The sequence below is a fragment of the Ochlerotatus camptorhynchus genome, unplaced genomic scaffold (genome assembly GCF_037179485.1).
Source record: "Ochlerotatus camptorhynchus isolate MF236.1 unplaced genomic scaffold, CSIRO-AGI_Acam_v1.1 ptg000330l, whole genome shotgun sequence".
NCBI classification, from domain to species: Eukaryota; Metazoa; Arthropoda; class Insecta; order Diptera; family Culicidae; genus Ochlerotatus; species Ochlerotatus camptorhynchus.
In genome coordinates this window covers 16,541,520-16,560,438 of record NW_027040818.1, presented here as the reverse complement: position 1 = coordinate 16,560,438, position 18,919 = coordinate 16,541,520, and the positions used below count along the sequence as shown (strand labels likewise).

General features: G+C 43.9%; 1 protein-coding gene across 2 annotated transcripts in view; it reads right to left on the bottom strand.

Moving 5' to 3' along the window:
* LOC135708383 (hornerin) overlaps nt 1-18,919 on the bottom strand; it is a 173,492-nt gene that overhangs the window by 93,694 nt on the left and 60,879 nt on the right. For both annotated transcript variants that reach the window (XM_065230471.1, XM_065230472.1), the window contains exons 2-4: nt 13,646-14,076; nt 13,246-13,508; nt 13,027-13,153 (exon numbers count right to left, since the gene is read on the bottom strand). In XM_065230471.1, coding sequence (XP_065086543.1) covers nt 13,027-13,153; nt 13,246-13,508; nt 13,646-14,076 — 821 coding nt within the window. The remainder of the gene's footprint in view (nt 1-13,026; nt 13,154-13,245; nt 13,509-13,645; nt 14,077-18,919) is intronic.

The following is an 18,919-nucleotide window of genomic DNA, read 5'->3' as shown; positions in this document are numbered from 1 at the left end:
GTTGCGAATTTGGTGACGATTCAAATTGTGCTGGCGTACAAAGAGGATTCCAGTTCCATCAGATGGACGTCAAGACGGCGTTCCTTCATGGTGAGCTACAAGAAACAATCTTCATGGCTGTTCCGGATGGCGTCAAGGCAGACCCTGGGCTGTTGTGCCAGCTACAGAAATCGTTGTATGGTCTTAAGCAGTCTCCTCGTTGTTGGAACGAAAAATTCAATCAAGCGCTGCTGAAGCTAGGTTTCACACGTTCCAAGCACGACTATTGCCTATACACCCGTATCTACAAGAGGGGGACAGACGTTGTTTTCATCGTGCTGTATGTCGATGATCTCCTGATAACAGGTACGCAGCTGACCACCATAATGAAGCTGAAACGCGAACTGTCGGCGATGACCGATTTTGGAGAGTTGACTCACTTTCTTGGGATGAAGATACGGTACGATCAACAAAATGGTAGAATGATGCTGTCTCAAGAAACCAGCCTGGAAAAGATCTTGCAGAAGTTCGGCATGGGGGAGTGCAATGCAACAAGGACGACAATGGAGAAAGGATTGAAATTGGATCGTCAAGTGGCCGAAGGTGTTCAAGAACCGTACCGTGAATTATTGGGAAGCCTGATGTACGTGATGAAGTCCACAAGGCCGGACACTTACTTTCCTATCGGATATCTGGGGAGATTCCAACTCTAACCTGGACAACAACATTGGACTGCTCTGAAACGGGTTGTACGATACTTAAAAGGATCGATGTAGTGTTGCTTGACGTTTACTCGAGACAATCAAGCGGCGCCACTCATCGGGTTTGCTGCTTCAGACTGGGCCACCGATACTGACGACCGGATATCAGTAAGTGAATTTGTTTTCCGTGTTTTCGGATGTACTGTTGCGTGGTGGAGCAAGAAGCAAACAACAGCTGCAACTTCTTCAAGCAAAGCTGAATATGTAGCGTTGAGTGCTGCAGCATCGAAAGCAATATGACTAGTCGGTGTTTTAGGCGATCTCGGTGAGCTGAACATTGAACCAATCACCATATACGAGGACAACCGTGGATGCATTGGTATGACCAAGAACTTGAAGAGTAAGAGAGGCAAACACATTGACATTAAACACCATTTTCTTCATGATCATGTCGCTGCTGGTAAGCTATTGGTGGAGCCGATTGCCAGCAACAACCAGTTGGCTGACTTCTTCACTAAATCGTTGGACGTCGGACGATTTGAGGAACTTCGGACGATGGACAAGCGAAGGGGGTGAAATCAAAGTAGTCGTTGAAATACCTGACCTGGTCACTTCTGTTATTTTTCGCTGTCATTCCAATTCAAGAGCTCGATGTGAGCAATTCAAGTTTGCTTTAATAAAACATTCATAGCATAAGATTCACACATGAAATGGATTTGTTTCACAATAAGTGCAAAATTAAGTGCGACACACATGATGGAAACATGTGGAATTTTTTGAGTGTGCACTCTTGCTCGAATTTCAGCAACACACTATCGAATAGTTGCTGTGTTCCCACGGTCAATGAGATCAAGACAAATTTGAATCGCAGGAGCTCAGCGATGAGTAAATTTGCCTCATACTTTTCAAGGTTTTTCCAGGACAAAATTCCCGAATATGAGAAAAGTAATGATTTGATTATCTCGGTCTATTGGTACTACTCCTAGGCTAAGTAAAAATTTTGTCAATTTTCCTAATTTTCCGGAAGATTTTTGAGGTTTTCCACAGGAAAACATAAGGCAAATTTACTCATCGCTGACTTTCTGCACTTTTTGCGATTTATGAGTAAACTGAATTCAAATTTAGGTTGATCTCATTGACCGTGCAATGGAAGATGAAAAAGTGCACCGATGTTGAGAGAGCGATGTTATCTTGGTTTGGAAGGGAGAGGAAATGAATAATTATTGTTGTAGAATGAGAGATGTAAATACACTGGAGTCGCTAAATTCCGAAATCCGCGTAAAAAAACCGCGTAGATTCTGAAATCCACGTAAGTTTCAAAATTTGTATTTCTTTTAAGTGTAAAAACTCATGTTGTCTCACGTATCATCAGCATAAAAGATATGTTAGTTTACACGAAAAATTGTGTTTTTCTGATGTGTTTACAAAGAAGCTTCTTAAAACCCCGATCGAGATCGGCAAATATCTGTGTGAATATGTGCACGTGAGCCTGCAGAGGATTAGCCGGACTTGAGTAAAAGTTTTTTTTTTGTCGGATTGTCGTGATGAACTACACACTTATAAAAATTCATGTAAATTTAGGTGCTCTGAGAGTGACATATACGAGCGTCAATTTTGACATAAATTTGAGTCATAACAGACGTGAAATATAGCTCAATCATACATACTTTTTGTCGAGCAACAGTCTCGAAGCATTTAATATTACATGACATGTTTGTTAACGTTTCATATTTTAAGTCAAAGGTGGATTCCGTCACGTGTAAAATTAGTTATTTCTAAGTGTGCAGCCTTCGGCTAAAAAGCAAGTTAATAATGCAAACATGTATGTCGTCTGATATAAAACCAGCTTGAACCACATTGACTTCGATTAAACATTCTGATATCATTTGCAGGCATCATAATTATATCTACACGCAGAAAAATTGATTTTTGTTTCAGGGCCTAATGTATTTCGTTATTGATTTAAACATATTGTATCACTATTTCAACAAAAGATAGTTTTGAATCAACAAAATGGTTTTTAGAATCAACAAACAGATTATTGACTCTACAACCGGTTTGTTGATTCCAAAACATTTTTCTACGAATTAACCGAACAATATATTTGAATCAATAACAAAAATATACTAGGCCCTGAGCCAATAATATATCCATTTGAATTAAAAAATGATTTCTCTGCGTGCATCCATTATCCATTATCCAATTCGGATAATTTTAAAACGGATAATAACCGAGTTAAAATTATCCGAATACCCATCAATATGACAATTTTCTGAATCGGGATGATGTGCACAGACCGAACATTGATATCCGACGCCATTTTGGAATACAAGATGGTGGCTTCCGGTTTCATAAAAAAGTGGGAAATACTGTTAATTACTCATCAATATTGGTATTCTTTTAATCGGGGTGATGTCCAGACCCAGAGACCGGAAATTGATATCTAACGCCATTTTTAATCCAAGATGGCGGCTTCCGGTTTCAGAAGAAGTTTCAAATACTCTACAATATGGATATTTGCGGAACGGGGACGAAGTGTAGATGCCAAAAATAGATGGCTGACGCCATTTCAGAATCCAATATGGTGGCCAGTGGTTCAGAATGAGTGCCAAATACTCTACAATATGGGTATTTTCAGAATGGTGAAGACCGGTAGATGCCAAAAAATCGGTACTGATTGAAATACTGTCAAATACCCATAAAAAATGGGTATTTTTAGAATCGGGGTGTTGTCTTGAAGCCAGATACTGATATCTGATGCCATTTTGATGTCCAAGATGGCGGCTTTTAGTTTCATAAGAAGTGTCAAATTTCATAAGAAGTGTCAAATATCAATATGGGTATTTTAGGAACGGGGACGACGTGTAGATGACGAAACTTGATGTCCGACGCCATTTTGGAATCCAATATGGTGACTTTTGAGTTCAGAAAGTGTCAAATACCCTAAAACATGGGTATTTTCGGAACGGGGATAACGTGTAGATATCAGATTTTTTTTCTATGGTGCATTTAATCTGGGGACGTACTTCAGAGTACTTCAAAGTGCGTGGGAGATGGTGTTGTCCATCCACCATTGTTTCCATTGTTTTAATTTAGCTAATTTCATTCATTTTTTGCTCCGGCGGTGGTTCAAATTCTGCTTTCAGACAGCCAATGGAAATTGGCAATTTAATCCCATCGCCGATGTCGATGATGAACCGTCCCAAAGTACCGCCAGTACCGGTGACAGAAAATGATGCCGAAAAAACAACTTTTAAAGATGATATAAAAGACAAACCCGAATTTATTGTAACGCACATAAACAGCTGTAACTTTGTAACCACGGTAACAAATGACTTATGAGATTATGATTATGAGATTCTCAGACGAATTTAAAGTAAGACAACAACAGACCAAAGTTCAATGGCACACTAATACCCGCTTTTCAATTAGGGAATCCAAAAGCTGTCTTTAAACTTTGTACAGTTGTGAAAAAGCCCATCCTCAAAAGTCCTCTTGAATTATTTTTAGAACTCTTATTGACTTTTACTCAGAACACCTTGGAACTGAAATTCCCTTAGAGTTTCTGAAGAATTGCCTCAAAAAATTATTTCCGAAATGAGCTAGAAATTACCAGTACTCCCAAACCCCTTTGGAATTTCACTCAAAATTTAATTTTCTCGGTATCCTTTTCGGAATTATCTTGGAACTATATGCAGGATTCACTAGAAATTGTACGCAGAATTTTCTTGGAATACTCCCTAGAAATCCTTTGGAACTGTCCTTTGGATTCAATATCCTTGAGGTTCTTCTCGGATTTTTTTAGAACTCTTCTAAGAGCTCTTTTAAAATTAGAACTCTTTAGAACTCTTCATGATTTTTTTCTCAGAATACCTTGGAACTGAATGAGCTAGAAATTATACTCGGAATCCGCTTGAAATTTTTCTTAAAATCATCAAAAATCATATTCAAACTATCTGCAAGATGCACTAGAAATCATCCGCAGAATTTTTTTGAATTCTCCCCAGAAATATTTTGGTACTGTCATAAGAATTCAATATCCTTGAGGTTCTTCTTGGAATATTTTAGAACTTCCTCGGAAATCTCTTGAAATTTTTCTCAACATGCCTTTGGAATTTCATTCAAAATTTGATTCTCTCGGTATTCTTTTCGAAATTATCTTGTAAATTATTCGCAGAAATCTTTTCTTTAAGAACTGTCCTCAGAATTCAATACCCTTGAGGTTCTTCTCGGAAGTCAAGTTTAAGTTGTCCGCACATTCACCAAAACGTTGAAGTTTTTCTACCAGAAATGTTCAATAAAGCTTGCCCCTCCATTCACCAGAACTGTGCCATTTTTACATCAGGAATTTTCAATTCAGCTTGCCTCTCCTTCCAACAGATTGTTGCAAATCTTACACCAGAAATTTTCAATACAAACTTGCCCCCAGAAAGTTCTACACCTGAAAATTTCAATTGATCAGAACGATGCAAATTTTCCACCGTTAATGTTCAATAAAAATTGCTTTTCCAATCTTCTGATTGGTGCAGATTTCCTTTTTTTCATTTTCCACCAGACATTTTCAATGCAGCTTGCTTCTCCTAACATCAGAATGTTGCAGGTTTTCCACCAAATAAAGCTTGCACTATTTTCAGATTTTTCATCATAAATTGGCAGTAAAGCAGCTTCCCTCCGATCATCAGAATGGTGCACATTTTACACCAGAAATTGTAATTAAAGCTTGTTTCTCTATTTAGCAGAAGGATGCAAATTTAAGACCTAATTTTTTTCAAAAAGCTTGCCTATCCGTTTACCAGAACGGTGCATATTTTTCACCAAAATTTTGCAATATATCTGAATTTTAAATAAAGCTTGTGTCTTCATTTACCAGACCAGTGCAAGTTTTCCACCAGAAATTTTCCGTTAATTTTATTTACCAAAGCGATGCAAATTTTGCACCAGAAATTTTCAATAAAGCATGCTCCTCCATTCACCAGAACGGTGCACCAATTATTGTCAGTGAAGTTTGTTTCACCATGCACCTTTGTGGTGGAATTTTTTCAGGCTTTGCCTCTTCATCCACCAGAATGCTGCAAATTTTCCACCATAAATTTACAATGAAGCTTGCATTCATCAGAACGATGTAAGTTATGCACCAGAAAAATTAATAAACCTTGCTTCTACATTCACCACAGTGTAGCGAACTTTCCACCAGAATTTTTCAGTAAAATATCCCTCCATGCACCACCTTGATGATATTGTTACTCCAGAAATATTCAATAAAAAGCTTTTTATTCGATTTACCATCACGAAGGTGAATTGTATCAACCTTAACTTTACCCTTTTCTGTTAACCCTCCATGAAACAGCTTGAAAAAAAAAATTACACAAGAATTTTTTTGTATGCACCACACCACCGTGGTGTAATTTTTTGACCAAAAAATGTCATTGAGGTTGTCCCTCCATGCACCTTTGTGGTGCAATTTTCAGGCACCATCTCAAGGGAAATGACATAATAAAAGGTTTTCAGTGCCCTTATTTTATGAAATGAAGTTATTTTACCTTTAAATCAAGTTATCAAGAAATTAAGTTATTTTATATCATAATCTTATTTATAAAAGGAGGGGCAATTTCCCCACCTTGCCTCACCCTGTGCACGCCAGTGGTAGATGCTGAAAAGTGATGCTCCGACGCAATGATGGAAAAGTTCGCAAAAAATCACTATGACTCGCGAACTTTTCCCTTGGAGAACTTCGTGAAATATCGTGAACTTTTCCAACACTGCTCCGACGTCATTTTGGAATTCAGGATAGCGACGTTTAAAACTTTAGCATCGGACATCGACTTATGGCCTCCATGCGTTGCCCCTTTTCCGAAAATACTGATATTTTAGGTATTTCACAGGTTTGTATAAACCATAATGGCCACCATTTGGACATCGATTTTCAGCCTACATGTCGTTCCCGTTCTGAAAATACCCATATTTTAGATTATTTGGCACTTTTTCTGAACCCGATGGTCACCATCTTGGATTCCAAAATGGTGTCGGACATCAATTCTCGGCATCTAATAGCGGCGCCGGTGGTGTAGTGGTAAGCGTGATTACCTCTCACCCCAGCAGGCCTGGGTTCAATCCCAGTCGGCGCCGCCGGGATGTTCTGAGGCATAACATCTCTGATCACGCCTTCCTTCGGATGGGAAGTAAAGCCGTTGGTCCCCGGTTCATGAGTTGATGGGTCGATAGGTAGGGTCCAGGTGTGGGAGCTGCCTTCCTGGCGTCGGTAGCATTGGTGCTCAGCACGGAAAACAAGATCGACGGAAAACAAACCAAAGGAAAAAAAAAAAAAAATCAATTCTCGGCATCTATCGGTCGTCCCCATTCCGAAAACACCCATATTGTAGAGTATTTGGCACTCATTCTGAACCACTGACTGCCATCAGACCCCCTTCACTCTTTGGATTTTTTAGAGACAGATAACAGCGCCAAACGGTTTGTGACGAGACAACGTTGAACTGCAGCGTTGGAAGAAAACACGCCCACCAACATCTATACGTGTACGAACCCACACAACTGAGCGGATGGTACAGCGCAAATCAAAACACGAAGCGGTGTCAGCATTCATCGTCTTCATTCAGCTTCTTCTACTTCCGTTTGCATTTGCTTTCACCGGCGTTGACAAATACTTCCTATGTTATAAAATAGGAAAGTAATGATTATTCCAATGTAATTTTTGAAAAGAATGCGTGCTGCGTTCACGGTAACTGCAAAATACCCAATAATGACTACAAAGTAAGCATTTTCGAGGGAGACTGGGACTACCCATTAAATGAGTAAACATATTACCCATATATGAATATTTGTTACTCAAAAATGAATACTTACTACTTATTTTTATAGTTGTAATTACTCATAAATGGGTAAAATTTTACTCATTTAATGGGTAGTCCCAGTTTCCCTCGAAAATGCTTACTTTGTAGTTATTATTGGGTATTTTTCGGTTACCGTGTTGGCCAAAGAAGACGGCATATTTTATTACGTTTAGCAATAATTTCGATACGTTGCATTTCCAGTGACTGGGGTGTTGGAATAATTCTTTAGAGCAAGTGAATGCTTTTCCCATGTTTACTTCTATGCTTATTAAGATTCTTTTGAGCACCAGCTCCGCAAATCATCAATTACTATTAGAGATTTGCATCTTACTGATACTTACTTACCAATCAGGCTAAGGCCTTGTTGTCCTCTGCTGTCCGAAGAAGTCGTCTCCACTCTACTCGATCCATGGCCACAGTTCGCCAGCCTCGTAGTCTGCGAAGGGTCCGCAGGTCACCTTCTACTTGGTCGATCCACCTTGCCCGCTGCGCGCCTCTTCTTCTTGTTCCTGTTGGGTCGCTTTCTAGAACCATTTTCACTGGGTCGTCGTGCGGCATTCTTACGACGTGCCCAGCCCACCGTAGTCGCCCAATTTTTGCGATGTAGACGATGGATGGTTCTCCCAGCAGCTGGTGCAATTCGTCGTTCATTCGCCTCCTCCACGTTCCGTCATCCATCTGCACTCCACTGTAGATGGTACGCAACACCTTCAGTTCGAAAACACCAAAAGCGATGTTGGTCCTCCACGAGCATAGTCCAGGTCTCGTGGTCGTAAAGGACCACCGGTCTAATCAGCGTCTTGTAGACAGTCAACTTCGTGCGGCGGCGAATTTTATTCGACCGGAGCGTCCTCCGGAGTCCAAAGTAGGCACGATTCCCTGCCATAATGCGTCTTTGAATTTCTCTGCTGGTATCATTTTGGGCGGTCACCAGTGAGCCCAAATACACGAACTCATCGACCACCTCGACCACACCGTCAATCTGAACTCGGGGTGGGAGGCTAACATTGTCTTCCCTAGAACCTCTTGCTTTCATATATTTTGTCTTTGATGCGTTGATGGCAAGTCCAATCCGTCTAGCTTCAGCCTTCAGTCTGATGTACGTTTCCGCCATCATCTCAAAGTTCCGTGCCATAATGTCAATGTCATCGGCGAAACCAAGGAGCTGGATGGACTTCCTGAATATCGTGCCACTCGTGTCTATCCCAGCTCTTCTGATCACACCTTCTAACGCGATGTTGAACAGCAGACACGAAAGTCCATCACCCTGCCGTAACCCCCTTCGAGATTCAAAGGGACTCGAGAGTGTCCCCGATACTCGAACAACGCACGTCACTCGATCCATCGTCGCCTTGACCAATCGCGTCAGTTTATCCGGAAATCCGTACTCGTGCATAATCTGCCATAGCTGATCTCGATCGATTGTGTCGTATGCGGATTTGAAATCGATGAACAAATGATGTGTGGGCACGTTGTATTCGCGGCATTTCTGCAGAACCTGCCGAATCGCGAAAATTTGGTCCGTGGTAGCGCGGGCACCCATGAATCCCGCCTGGTATTGCCCCACGAACTCTCTTGCATATGGTAACAGACGGCGGCATAGAATTTGGGAGAGTACCTTGTAGGCGGCGCTCAGCAGTGTGATCGCGCGGTAGTTGCAGCAATCCAACTTGTCGCCCTTTTTGTAGATTGGGCATACGACACCTTCCATCCACTCCTCCGGTAATATCTCCTCCTCCCAAATCTTGGCAATTACCCAGTGCAGCGCTCTAGCCAGTGCTTCACCACCGTATTTCAATAGCTCACTTGGTAGTTGATCTACACCAGTTGCTTTGTTGTTCTTCAGCCGACCGATCTCCTCCTCAACTTCTTGAAGATCAGGGGCCGGTAGCCTGTCGTCTTCTGCGCGTGCTCCAAGGTCTGTTGCCGTGCCACCTTCGTTTTCTGCTGCTTCACCGTTGAGGTGCTCGTCATAGTACTGCTTCCACCTCTCAATCACCTCACACTCGTTCGTGAGAAGGTTACCGTGCAAGTCCTTGCACATATCGGCTTGCGGCACGTAGCCTTTGCGCGAACTATTTAGCTTCTCGTAGAACTTCCGTGTGTCGTTTACGCGGTACAGATTTTCCATCGCCTCGCGATCTCGATCTTCCTGCTGACGCTTCTTCCTTCGGAAAACCGAGTTTTGTCTGTTCCGCGCTTGTCTGTATCGCTCCACATTCAATCTCGTGCGGTGTTGCAGCATTCTCGCCCGTGCTGCATTCTTCTCCTCTACTAACAGTTTGCATTCGCCGTCAAACCAGTCATTTCTTCGGTCCGGGATTGCAGTACCTAGTGCCGCTACAGCAGTACTACCTATGGCTGAACGGATGTCCCTCCAGCCATCTTCAAGAGAAGCTGCGCCAAGCTGCTCTTCCGTGGGTAGTGCAACTTCCAGCTGCTGCGCGTAGTCCTGGGCAACTCCGGTGTCCCGTAGTTGCTCAATGTTGGGTCGTGGCGTTCGACTTCGACGTGTGTTATGCACCGTCGAGAGTTTTGAGCGCATGCATACTGCAACTAGGTAGTGGTCCGAATCTATGTTCGCACTGCGGTACGTGCGGACGTTGATAATGTCGGAGAAGAATTTCCCGTCGATTAGAACGTGATCGATTTGGTTTTCTGTGTGTTGGTCAGGTGATCTCCAGGTGGCTTTGTGGATATCCTTGCGGGGGAAAAAGGTACTTCGAACTACCATACCCCGGGAGGCTGCAAAGTTCACGCATCGTTGGCCGTTGTCGTTCGATACGGCATGCAGGCTGTTTGGCCCGATTGCCGGTCTATACATTGCCTCCCGTCCTACCTGAGCGTTCATGTCGCCGATGACGATTTTGACGTCCCGTTGCGAACAGCCGTCGTACACCTGCTCCAGCTGCGCATAGAACGCTTCTTTCTCGTCGTCGGGTCTCCCTTCGTGTGGGCAGTGCACGTTGATGATGCTGTAGTTGAAGAAACGGCCCTTAATCCTCAACTTGCACATCCTCGCGTTGATCGGCTGCCAACCAGTCACGCGTTGGCGCATCTTATCCAGCACTACAAAGCCGGTTCCCAGCTCGTTGGTGGTGCCACAGCTCTGGTAGAAAGTAGCCGCTCGATGCCCGCTTTTCCATACCTTTTGTCCCGTCCAGCAAAGTTCCTGCAGTGCTACGACTTCGAAGTTGCGTGGTTGAAGTTCGTCATAGATTAACCTATCGCAACCCGGGAAGCCGAGCGATTTGCAGTTCCATGTTCCGAGTTTCCAATCGTAGTCCTTATTTCGTCGCGTAGGTCTGTGCCGATTGTTCCGATCCGTATTTCTTTCTTCGGTATTTGCAACTTTGTTTTTTTCCAGGGCGGCTTGTTGGGCCTGCCCCAACCCCCTGTCTCGCCGGGGGACCATCGTGCACAGCTCTGTTTAGAGTCCCACGCTGGCACTAGGACGGTGATCAGCCGCTCCTAACATGGAGAACAGACGCCGTTTTGAGCCGCACCTCCATGGTGAGCAGACGCTCAGGTTTGGTGAAGCATTTCCTCTATCACCGTACTATGGTTACCGCGCCAGTGTTCGCGTCGCACCTCTTCACTTTGCTATTGCCGGACTGGCAACATTGCCCAGGCTACGCCAACCAGCTGTGTCCATGTTTCAGCTGGTAGTCTATCTTACTGATACCGGTGGTATATTGAAAACTCTTTCGCTCGAAAGCAAAACATATTACAAGCACATCATGATGCGAGCTTGGATGTGTAATTGTTTTCTCAAGTGTTTCTGTTGAATATAAAGTGGTAATGATTGAAAATCGGAACAATTACAAACAAGTAAGAATCTTGCTATCGCAATATAATGATGATGACTTCGAGGATGTTATCGTCCTCTTTCCTTGGCTGATCATCAACGTCCGCATTTACATCTATCATGCTGACACCTTTCAGTTATTGAGCCCAGGTGGTGAAGTTGGCGGGGAACTCCCAACAGTTTCAATGTGCACTCAACAGATAGCACTGCGATCACATGCGGGTGGTAATTATATGGCTTGTATGAGGAATTGATTAGTGGGATATCTTGTTAATTAGATATCTTTGCTGCCATATTGGATTCCTGAATGGCGTCAGACATCAATTTTTAGCATCTACACGTCGTCCTCGTTCCGAAAATACCCATATTATAGGGTGTTTGACGCTTCTTATGAAACCGGAAGCCACCATCTTGGATTTCAAAATGGCGTCAGATATCAATTTCCGGTCTCTGTACATCTTTCCGATACCAAAAATACCTATATTGAAGTGAATTTGACAGTATTCCTCACTTTTTATGAAACCGGGAGCCGCCATTTAAGATTTAATAATGGCGTCGGACATCAATTTTCGGCCTATAGACATCACCCCGATTCCAAAAATACTCATATTGGTGGGTATTTGACAGTATTTCTAATTTTTTTTGAGAAATCGGAAGCCGCCATGTTGGATTTCAGAATGGCGTCAGATATCAATTTCCGGACTCTGGACATCACCCGCATTCCATTCCAAAAATTCCCATATTGATAATAAAGTAATCGGAGTAAACCGCATAAATTCCGAAATCCACGTAAAAAACCGCGTACACTCCGAAATTCGCGTAAAAAACCGCGTAAAAAGCGTCTCCAGTGTATTGTCGGTTCTCAGCTCTGCGAAAAGCAGCTTGAGTGATGCGTCGCTTAATTTCGATCCCTGATGATAGGTATACAAAATTGATCATCAACAAATTCCTATAAGAGGTAAGAAATTCAATTTTCATCTGAACCATTCTGAAAGGCTCAACCTTTATAGATTGGAGATCAATTTCAAATTGAATTCAATTCTGACCTTATCCCTTAAGAGAAAAAAAAGTAAACATGGCAACCATTTTAACCATGCAGATACATAATTCATATTTCAAGCCACTCATATCTGGTTCCAGCTTCCACGATAATATGCTCCAGCCCAGGCGTAAACCTACTCCATTTTCACCGTACAGCCCGGTTATTCCTTCGAAAAACCCCTTGGGCCCTCGTAGCAGAATCATCAATTTCCACTGAACTCTCTTATGTCTAATAAAAGGTAGTGCTCTTTGCTGTGTGAATCATATCTCCATATATCCTTCCAGAAAGTGAACCGAAGCATAATTTTTTAACACCCACCGCCTGCTGGAACAGATGCCGAAAGGGGTCGTCTTCCGGACCTTTTTGAGTGGGGGAAAAGTGGTTCATAAAAGTACACCTAGAAATGGGATAAGCTTCGAAAAAGGAAAAGGGGTTTGGGGTTGTAAAAAGCAATAAGCTGCGATATAAGCTGGTCGAAAAAAAATTCTGTTAACAGATTATTGGTAGGTTTAAAATTTTATTCAAGCTGGATTAGATTTTAGCGCGTGGCTAAGCAGAAGCTCTTTGGTTGGATTAAATGTTTTTTTTTAGATTAGACTCGACATCTCTCTCTTGCTGCCGCATTTGCGCTAAACATAATAGTAGTACCTGTAAGTTTCGTCCCACGGCCGGAAGTTCTTGTGATCGTACGCTCCATGCGATCCACGGTAGCGATCTTCGTAGCCGCCAGCGGCAGCAGCACCACCGTATCCACCGGACGTTCCCTGGTAGCGATCTGGAATATCATTTAAGTTTACGTGCGGATTAGCGCGAATCGAAGCGTGGTGAATTGATCAATTATTGTATGCATAGGAGCATGTTACTTACCACGATTGTAGCCCCCAGTACCGCCACGAGCTGCCATCATGTACTGCTCGTATAGTGGGTCGAGATTATCGTAGCCATTACCGCGGTATCCATAGCCACCCCCCGTTCGCATGCCCATGTCCGCCCCAGCTGGATAGTAACCCATCCGTTGATCACCGGTGGCTCCGCCACGATTGTCATAGTAGCCACGCGTCGACATCGGATAGTATCGGTCATCGTAACGGTTCACGGTGCTCATTTGGTTCATGTAGCGATCATCATAGCTGAAATGGTGTAATTTGATTGCTCTCAATTAGATTAACTAGTACTCGCAGAAAAAGCTATGCCCCAACATCCTGCTAAATTGGTCATGAAATTAGATCCATCGATAATTCCCTTATTGATCAATTACCGAACTTACCCCATCATCATATTCATGTAGCTCGGCCTTCCGTAGTATCCCTCACGTCCCCGGTTGTAAGCCCCACCATCGTATGACTCCGGCCGATAGTACCAGTTCCTATCGTCATGGATTGACCCCTGACCGCCGTAGTATCCATAGATTCCACTCGGTCGTCCTCCGTAGGTTCTCATATCCCGCTCACCATAGGCTCCTCCACCACCGCAACTAACACACCGTTCCTCCCGTCCATTCCGCCCGTACTCGTCCCGGGTGCTGCGATACAGACTGCCCAACGTCGGAGTGACCAGCTTCGATGACGAGGCCGAACCGAGAACGGTACTTTCGCTGTTACCACCGCCGCCACCGCCACTGCCACCGATATTGGATAAACTGGCACACGAGACCCGGTGCAGCAGAGCCAACGATACGACCAGCGCGCAGGTGACTAGCTGTGAATCGGAATAGAATAATGGAAAAATAACATTAAATAAAAGGTGTAATCGAGAGGTGGTGTAGGGTGGGGGGGTGGTGTGGGTCGGTATGAGAGTCAATGTGGTTGAAAAGATTAATTCTGATGGGCATGGCAGGAAAACAGGCTGAAAAGGTTGCTGGAGGGAAATGTAGTTCAATGGATTCAATGTAACTCGATTTTGTTTAACTGTAAAACGATTTAGTCGATAACGAAGGGTTCGTTCTGTGGTGGTTCTACAACGTTGATTTTCCTTCATTGAATTGATGTTCGGTCTTTTTCAAATCGCAGCAGCAGAGAGTAAATGTTGATAAATATTTAAATTTGGCCCTTAAATGGGCTAAATGGCCCATTGAACATTATGAATGGATGACTCACATCTTCTTCTTCTTCTTCTTCTTTTTCTCTGTTCGGGACCCAACACCACTGCGACTAGTAATTTGATCTATTGTAGTATACCGTTTTGGAATGTGTTATGTTGCTGTTTAAACTTAGATCGGTAGAAAATAACACAGTAAATTTTTTTTTTGATATCACATCAAAGTGGATGCACTTCAATCGTGTCGAAAATATGGTTACTTGCGAAAATGGGTAAAATTATCATTTTCGACATGATTGAAGTACATCCTCTTGGATGTAATATTAAAATTTATTTTTTGCTGTGTATTGTCTTTTGCAGAATTAATGATAATATCGAGGTTTTAAAGGGTGATACGGTCAAAATTTGGTCAATATCAACTTGACGTATTTCTTTCAATTTTGCATTTAAAAAACCTGAACACCCCTCATTTTGAAGGTTTGTGTGTGTAGAATGTTGCACCTATTTTGATTTTGGAATTCACTCTTGAGTTGTCAAAATGCCGTCCAAGCAAGAAGAGCAGCGTATCAAAATTTTGCTCGCGCATCGCGAAAATCCGAGCTACTCGCACGCAAAGTTGGCAAAATCGCTAAAAGTTGCCAAATCAACCGTTACAAATGTAATTAAAGTGTTTGGGGAACGTTTGTCGACAGCCAGGAAGTCTGGATCGGGGGGAAATCGAAAACCGGAAGCCGCTGAGACGACAAAGAGAGTTGCCGGTAGTTTCAAGCGAAACCCTAACCTCTCTCTCCGAGATGCCGCAAATAAGCTGGGTGTATCGTCTACAACCGTGCATCGAGCCAAAAAACGAGCCGGACTATCGACTTACAAGAAGGTAGTGACTCCAAATCGCGATGATAAACAAAATACGACGGCCAAAGTGCGATCCCGGAGGCTGTACACGACGATGCTGACGAAGTTTGACTGCGTGGTAATGGACGACGAAACCTACGTCAAAGCCGACTACAAGCAGCTTCCGGGACAGGAGTTTTATACGGCAAAAGGAAGGGGAAAGGTAGCAGATGTTTTCAAGCACATGAAACTGTCAAAGTTCGCAAAGAAATATCTGGTTTGGCAAGCCATCTGTACCTGTGGCTTGAAAAGCAGCATTTTTATAGCTTCCGGGACTGTCAACCAAGAAATTTACGTGAAAGAGTGTTTGAATAAACGTCTGCTGCCTTTCCTGAAGAAACACGGATTTGGCATCTAGCCATTACGGTAAAAAGGCCATGGAGTGGTACGCCGCCAACAACGTGCAGGTGGTTCCCAAGGACAAGAACCCTCCCAACACGCCAGAGCTCCGCCCAATTGAGAAATACTGGGCTATTGTCAAGCGGAACCTAAAGAAGACCAAAAAACTGCTAAGGGCGAGCAGCAGTTCAAGGCAAACTGGCTTTCTGCGGCGAAGAAGGTGGACAAGGTGGCTGTACAAAATCTGATGGCAGGGGTCAAGCGTAAGGCCCGGCAATTCGGATTTGGAAAAGCGGAAGCCTAACTGAATATTTTTCCTGAATTTTATACTAATTGAACTTGAAAAAGAAATTTAATTTGATTTTTTAAATAAACGATTCACCGATTTACACGCGTTTTCCCTTGACCAAATTTTGACCGTATCACCCTTTAGGCTCTGCAATCGATAATATTCAAAATATTCAAACCCCAATGAGCCTCGTCATACGACCGAACATTTTTTCTGTGGGTTCATCATCACAACTAAAGAAGCTGTTGCGACAGGAATGAAAGGCAACGCACTGATTTTCGCAGCTATATTGACGTATGCTTCAAAACTGTAATAATTGTTTTAATTTAGTGAACGGTTAATTTTAGTAATTCAACGCAAACTTACATTTCAGTGGCCCTATAGAATTAATCCTTTCTATTCACCGTCCACTTCTAGGTTACGTTTTGGTCCTAAGTAGGTTTAAGATTAATTTAACGTTCAGGGTCTAATTTTAAGATTTCACTAAGCGTTCTTACCTTCACTAGTTTTAAGTATGTAAAGGAAAGTAAATTTAGGCACTTAGGCAAACAACTCATTTGCAGAACAACTGATTTTTAGTAAACTATTGAAATAAACTACACCTTGTCTATCTGTATTGTTTATCTGTTTACTATTCTACATTTATTTTCTCGTTCTCAACGTTGCCATCAGCTTGTCAGTCAACCGGTGGAACCGGTTGAGGATAGGGTGACCAACTCGACGGTACCAGTGTTCACGTTCTCCCCCCGTCTGCTGGGACAGCACCACGATCATCTACGTCGAGCACAGCAAGTCTTGATGTTGGTCGCCTGAAGGTTCCCTGTCGTGTCTGCACAGCTGCTTGGCGAACTCTGCCATCGGCTCCTTGGAAGATCTGGATCGCCTTGCCTCGAACCCACTCATTACGCTTACCGTCGTCCACGACCAGTACAAGGTCTCCGATCTGCAAGGGTTTGGTTTCGCTGAACCACTTCGGTTGTCTTCTGATGACTGGTAGATACTCCACCAGAAACCGTTGCCAGAATTTGTCCAGCTGTCGTTGAATTCCTCCCCAGGTTTCCCGCAGGTTCTTCTGGGATTCTCCAACGTCGACACCACCCTGCTTTGCTCCGCTCGAGTTTCCCAGAAGGAAGTGAGCTTCAGACTCCTTCAAGTCCAAGGGTAAATATGTCAGAGGCCTTGAGTTAACAATGCTTTCTGCTTCTACAACCAGCGTTAACAACTCCTCATCGTGCAACTTTCCCTCTGTGTATGCATCCTTCATAGCCGCTTTGACAGACTGTACCAACCTTTCCCAAGCACCCCCCATATGTGGTGCTCCAGGAGGAATGAAACTCCACTTCGTACTTGTGTTGGTGAACGTCACCGACAGCTCCTTGCCTATTTGTTCTCGAAGAATGCGTTCCGCTCCTTGATAGTTCGTTCCATTGTCACTGAAGATTCCGATCGGCGATCCTCGGCGCCCAATGAATCGTCGTACACAGGATATGCAGGAAGCCGTTGACAAACTGTACGCTACCTCGAGGTGTACGGCTCGTACAGTGAGATACGTAAAGAGAGCGAACCATCTCTTCACGTTTGATCTTCCCACTTTTGTTAGAAGAGGACCAAAATAATCCAGACCCACGTAGCTAAACGGACGAACGTGCATCGCAAGACGAGCTGGAGGAAGTGCAGCCATCGATGGATTTCTAGGAAGAGCCTTGCGGATCTTGCACAGCTGGCAGGTATACGCGACCTTCTTCACAAGCTGACGTAAGTTGGGGATGTTATAGCGCTGACGAAGTTCGTTAACGACGGTTTCGCTATTCGCATGCCGGTAACGGCGATGATAATCTTGTATTAGAAGGTTCACCGCCCGGTGCTTTGAGGGCATAATAATCGGAAACCGGGCATCGTAGGTCACATCCGTCGCGGCTACTATACGGCTCCGTTGTCGCATCAAACCGACGTCGTCTACTTCAGGCATCAACTTGAACAGCTTGCTTTTCCGTTCAAGGGGCACCTGGTTGTCGTTCGGTTCGGATTTATTCCGTTCGAGAGTGGCCGTTTCATCGGGATAACTCTCCCGCTGTACGAATTTCAAAATCGTGTGCTCAGCGCCGAGTAGCTCAGCTTGTGTAAGCGGTCCAAGGAACTTCTGCTCCGGTTTGGCGGTGTTATAGAAGAAACGTAAGACGTATGCTGTGGTGCGTAGCATCCTCTTCCACGACGAAAATCGTTCGAAGTCCAGTACTGGTTCAACTACGATATGGAACAACACGGACGGTCTGACATCTTCGGAAGTAGATTCAGTTGACTCGGCCGCCTTTGGCCAGGTTTCTTCTGGAAGTCGCAAGAATTCTGGCCCGTCAAACCATTGGCTATTCTGGTCGAAGTAAGGTCCTCGGCCCCACTTGGTTGCCTCATCTGCTGGGTTAAGCTTGGACGGAACCCATCTCCACTCGCTTACATCTGTACTCTCCAGTATCTCTCCTACTCGATGAGCTACGAAGGGCTTGTAGCGTCGTGGGTCCGACCGGATCCATGATCGCGCTGTCGTAGAGTCCGTCCAGAGGAACCTTTTAGAGAAAGTGATTGGATGATTGTCTTCTACGAATTTTAGTAGACGTGTACCGAGAACGCATCCTTGCAGCTCCAACCTAGGAATGGACATCGGTTTGAGCGGTGCCACCTTGGTTTTGCCGGAAACCAGAACACAAGCAGGTGCTCCATCTCCTACGGTCGTTCGAATGTAAGCTGCACACGAGTAAGCAATCTCACTGGCGTCGACGAATACGTGAAGTTGAGCATCCTTGTACGTTTCTGTGATGGCTCTGGGAAAATAACACCTCGGTATCTTCACGGTTGAAATGAACTCGATCATCCTTGTCCAGCGATTCCAGTGCTCAAACACTTCATCGCCTACCGCTTCATCCCAGTCTGTTCCAGCCCGCCACAAATCCTGGGTTAACACCTTCCCGTGAATTATGAACGGGGCGAGTA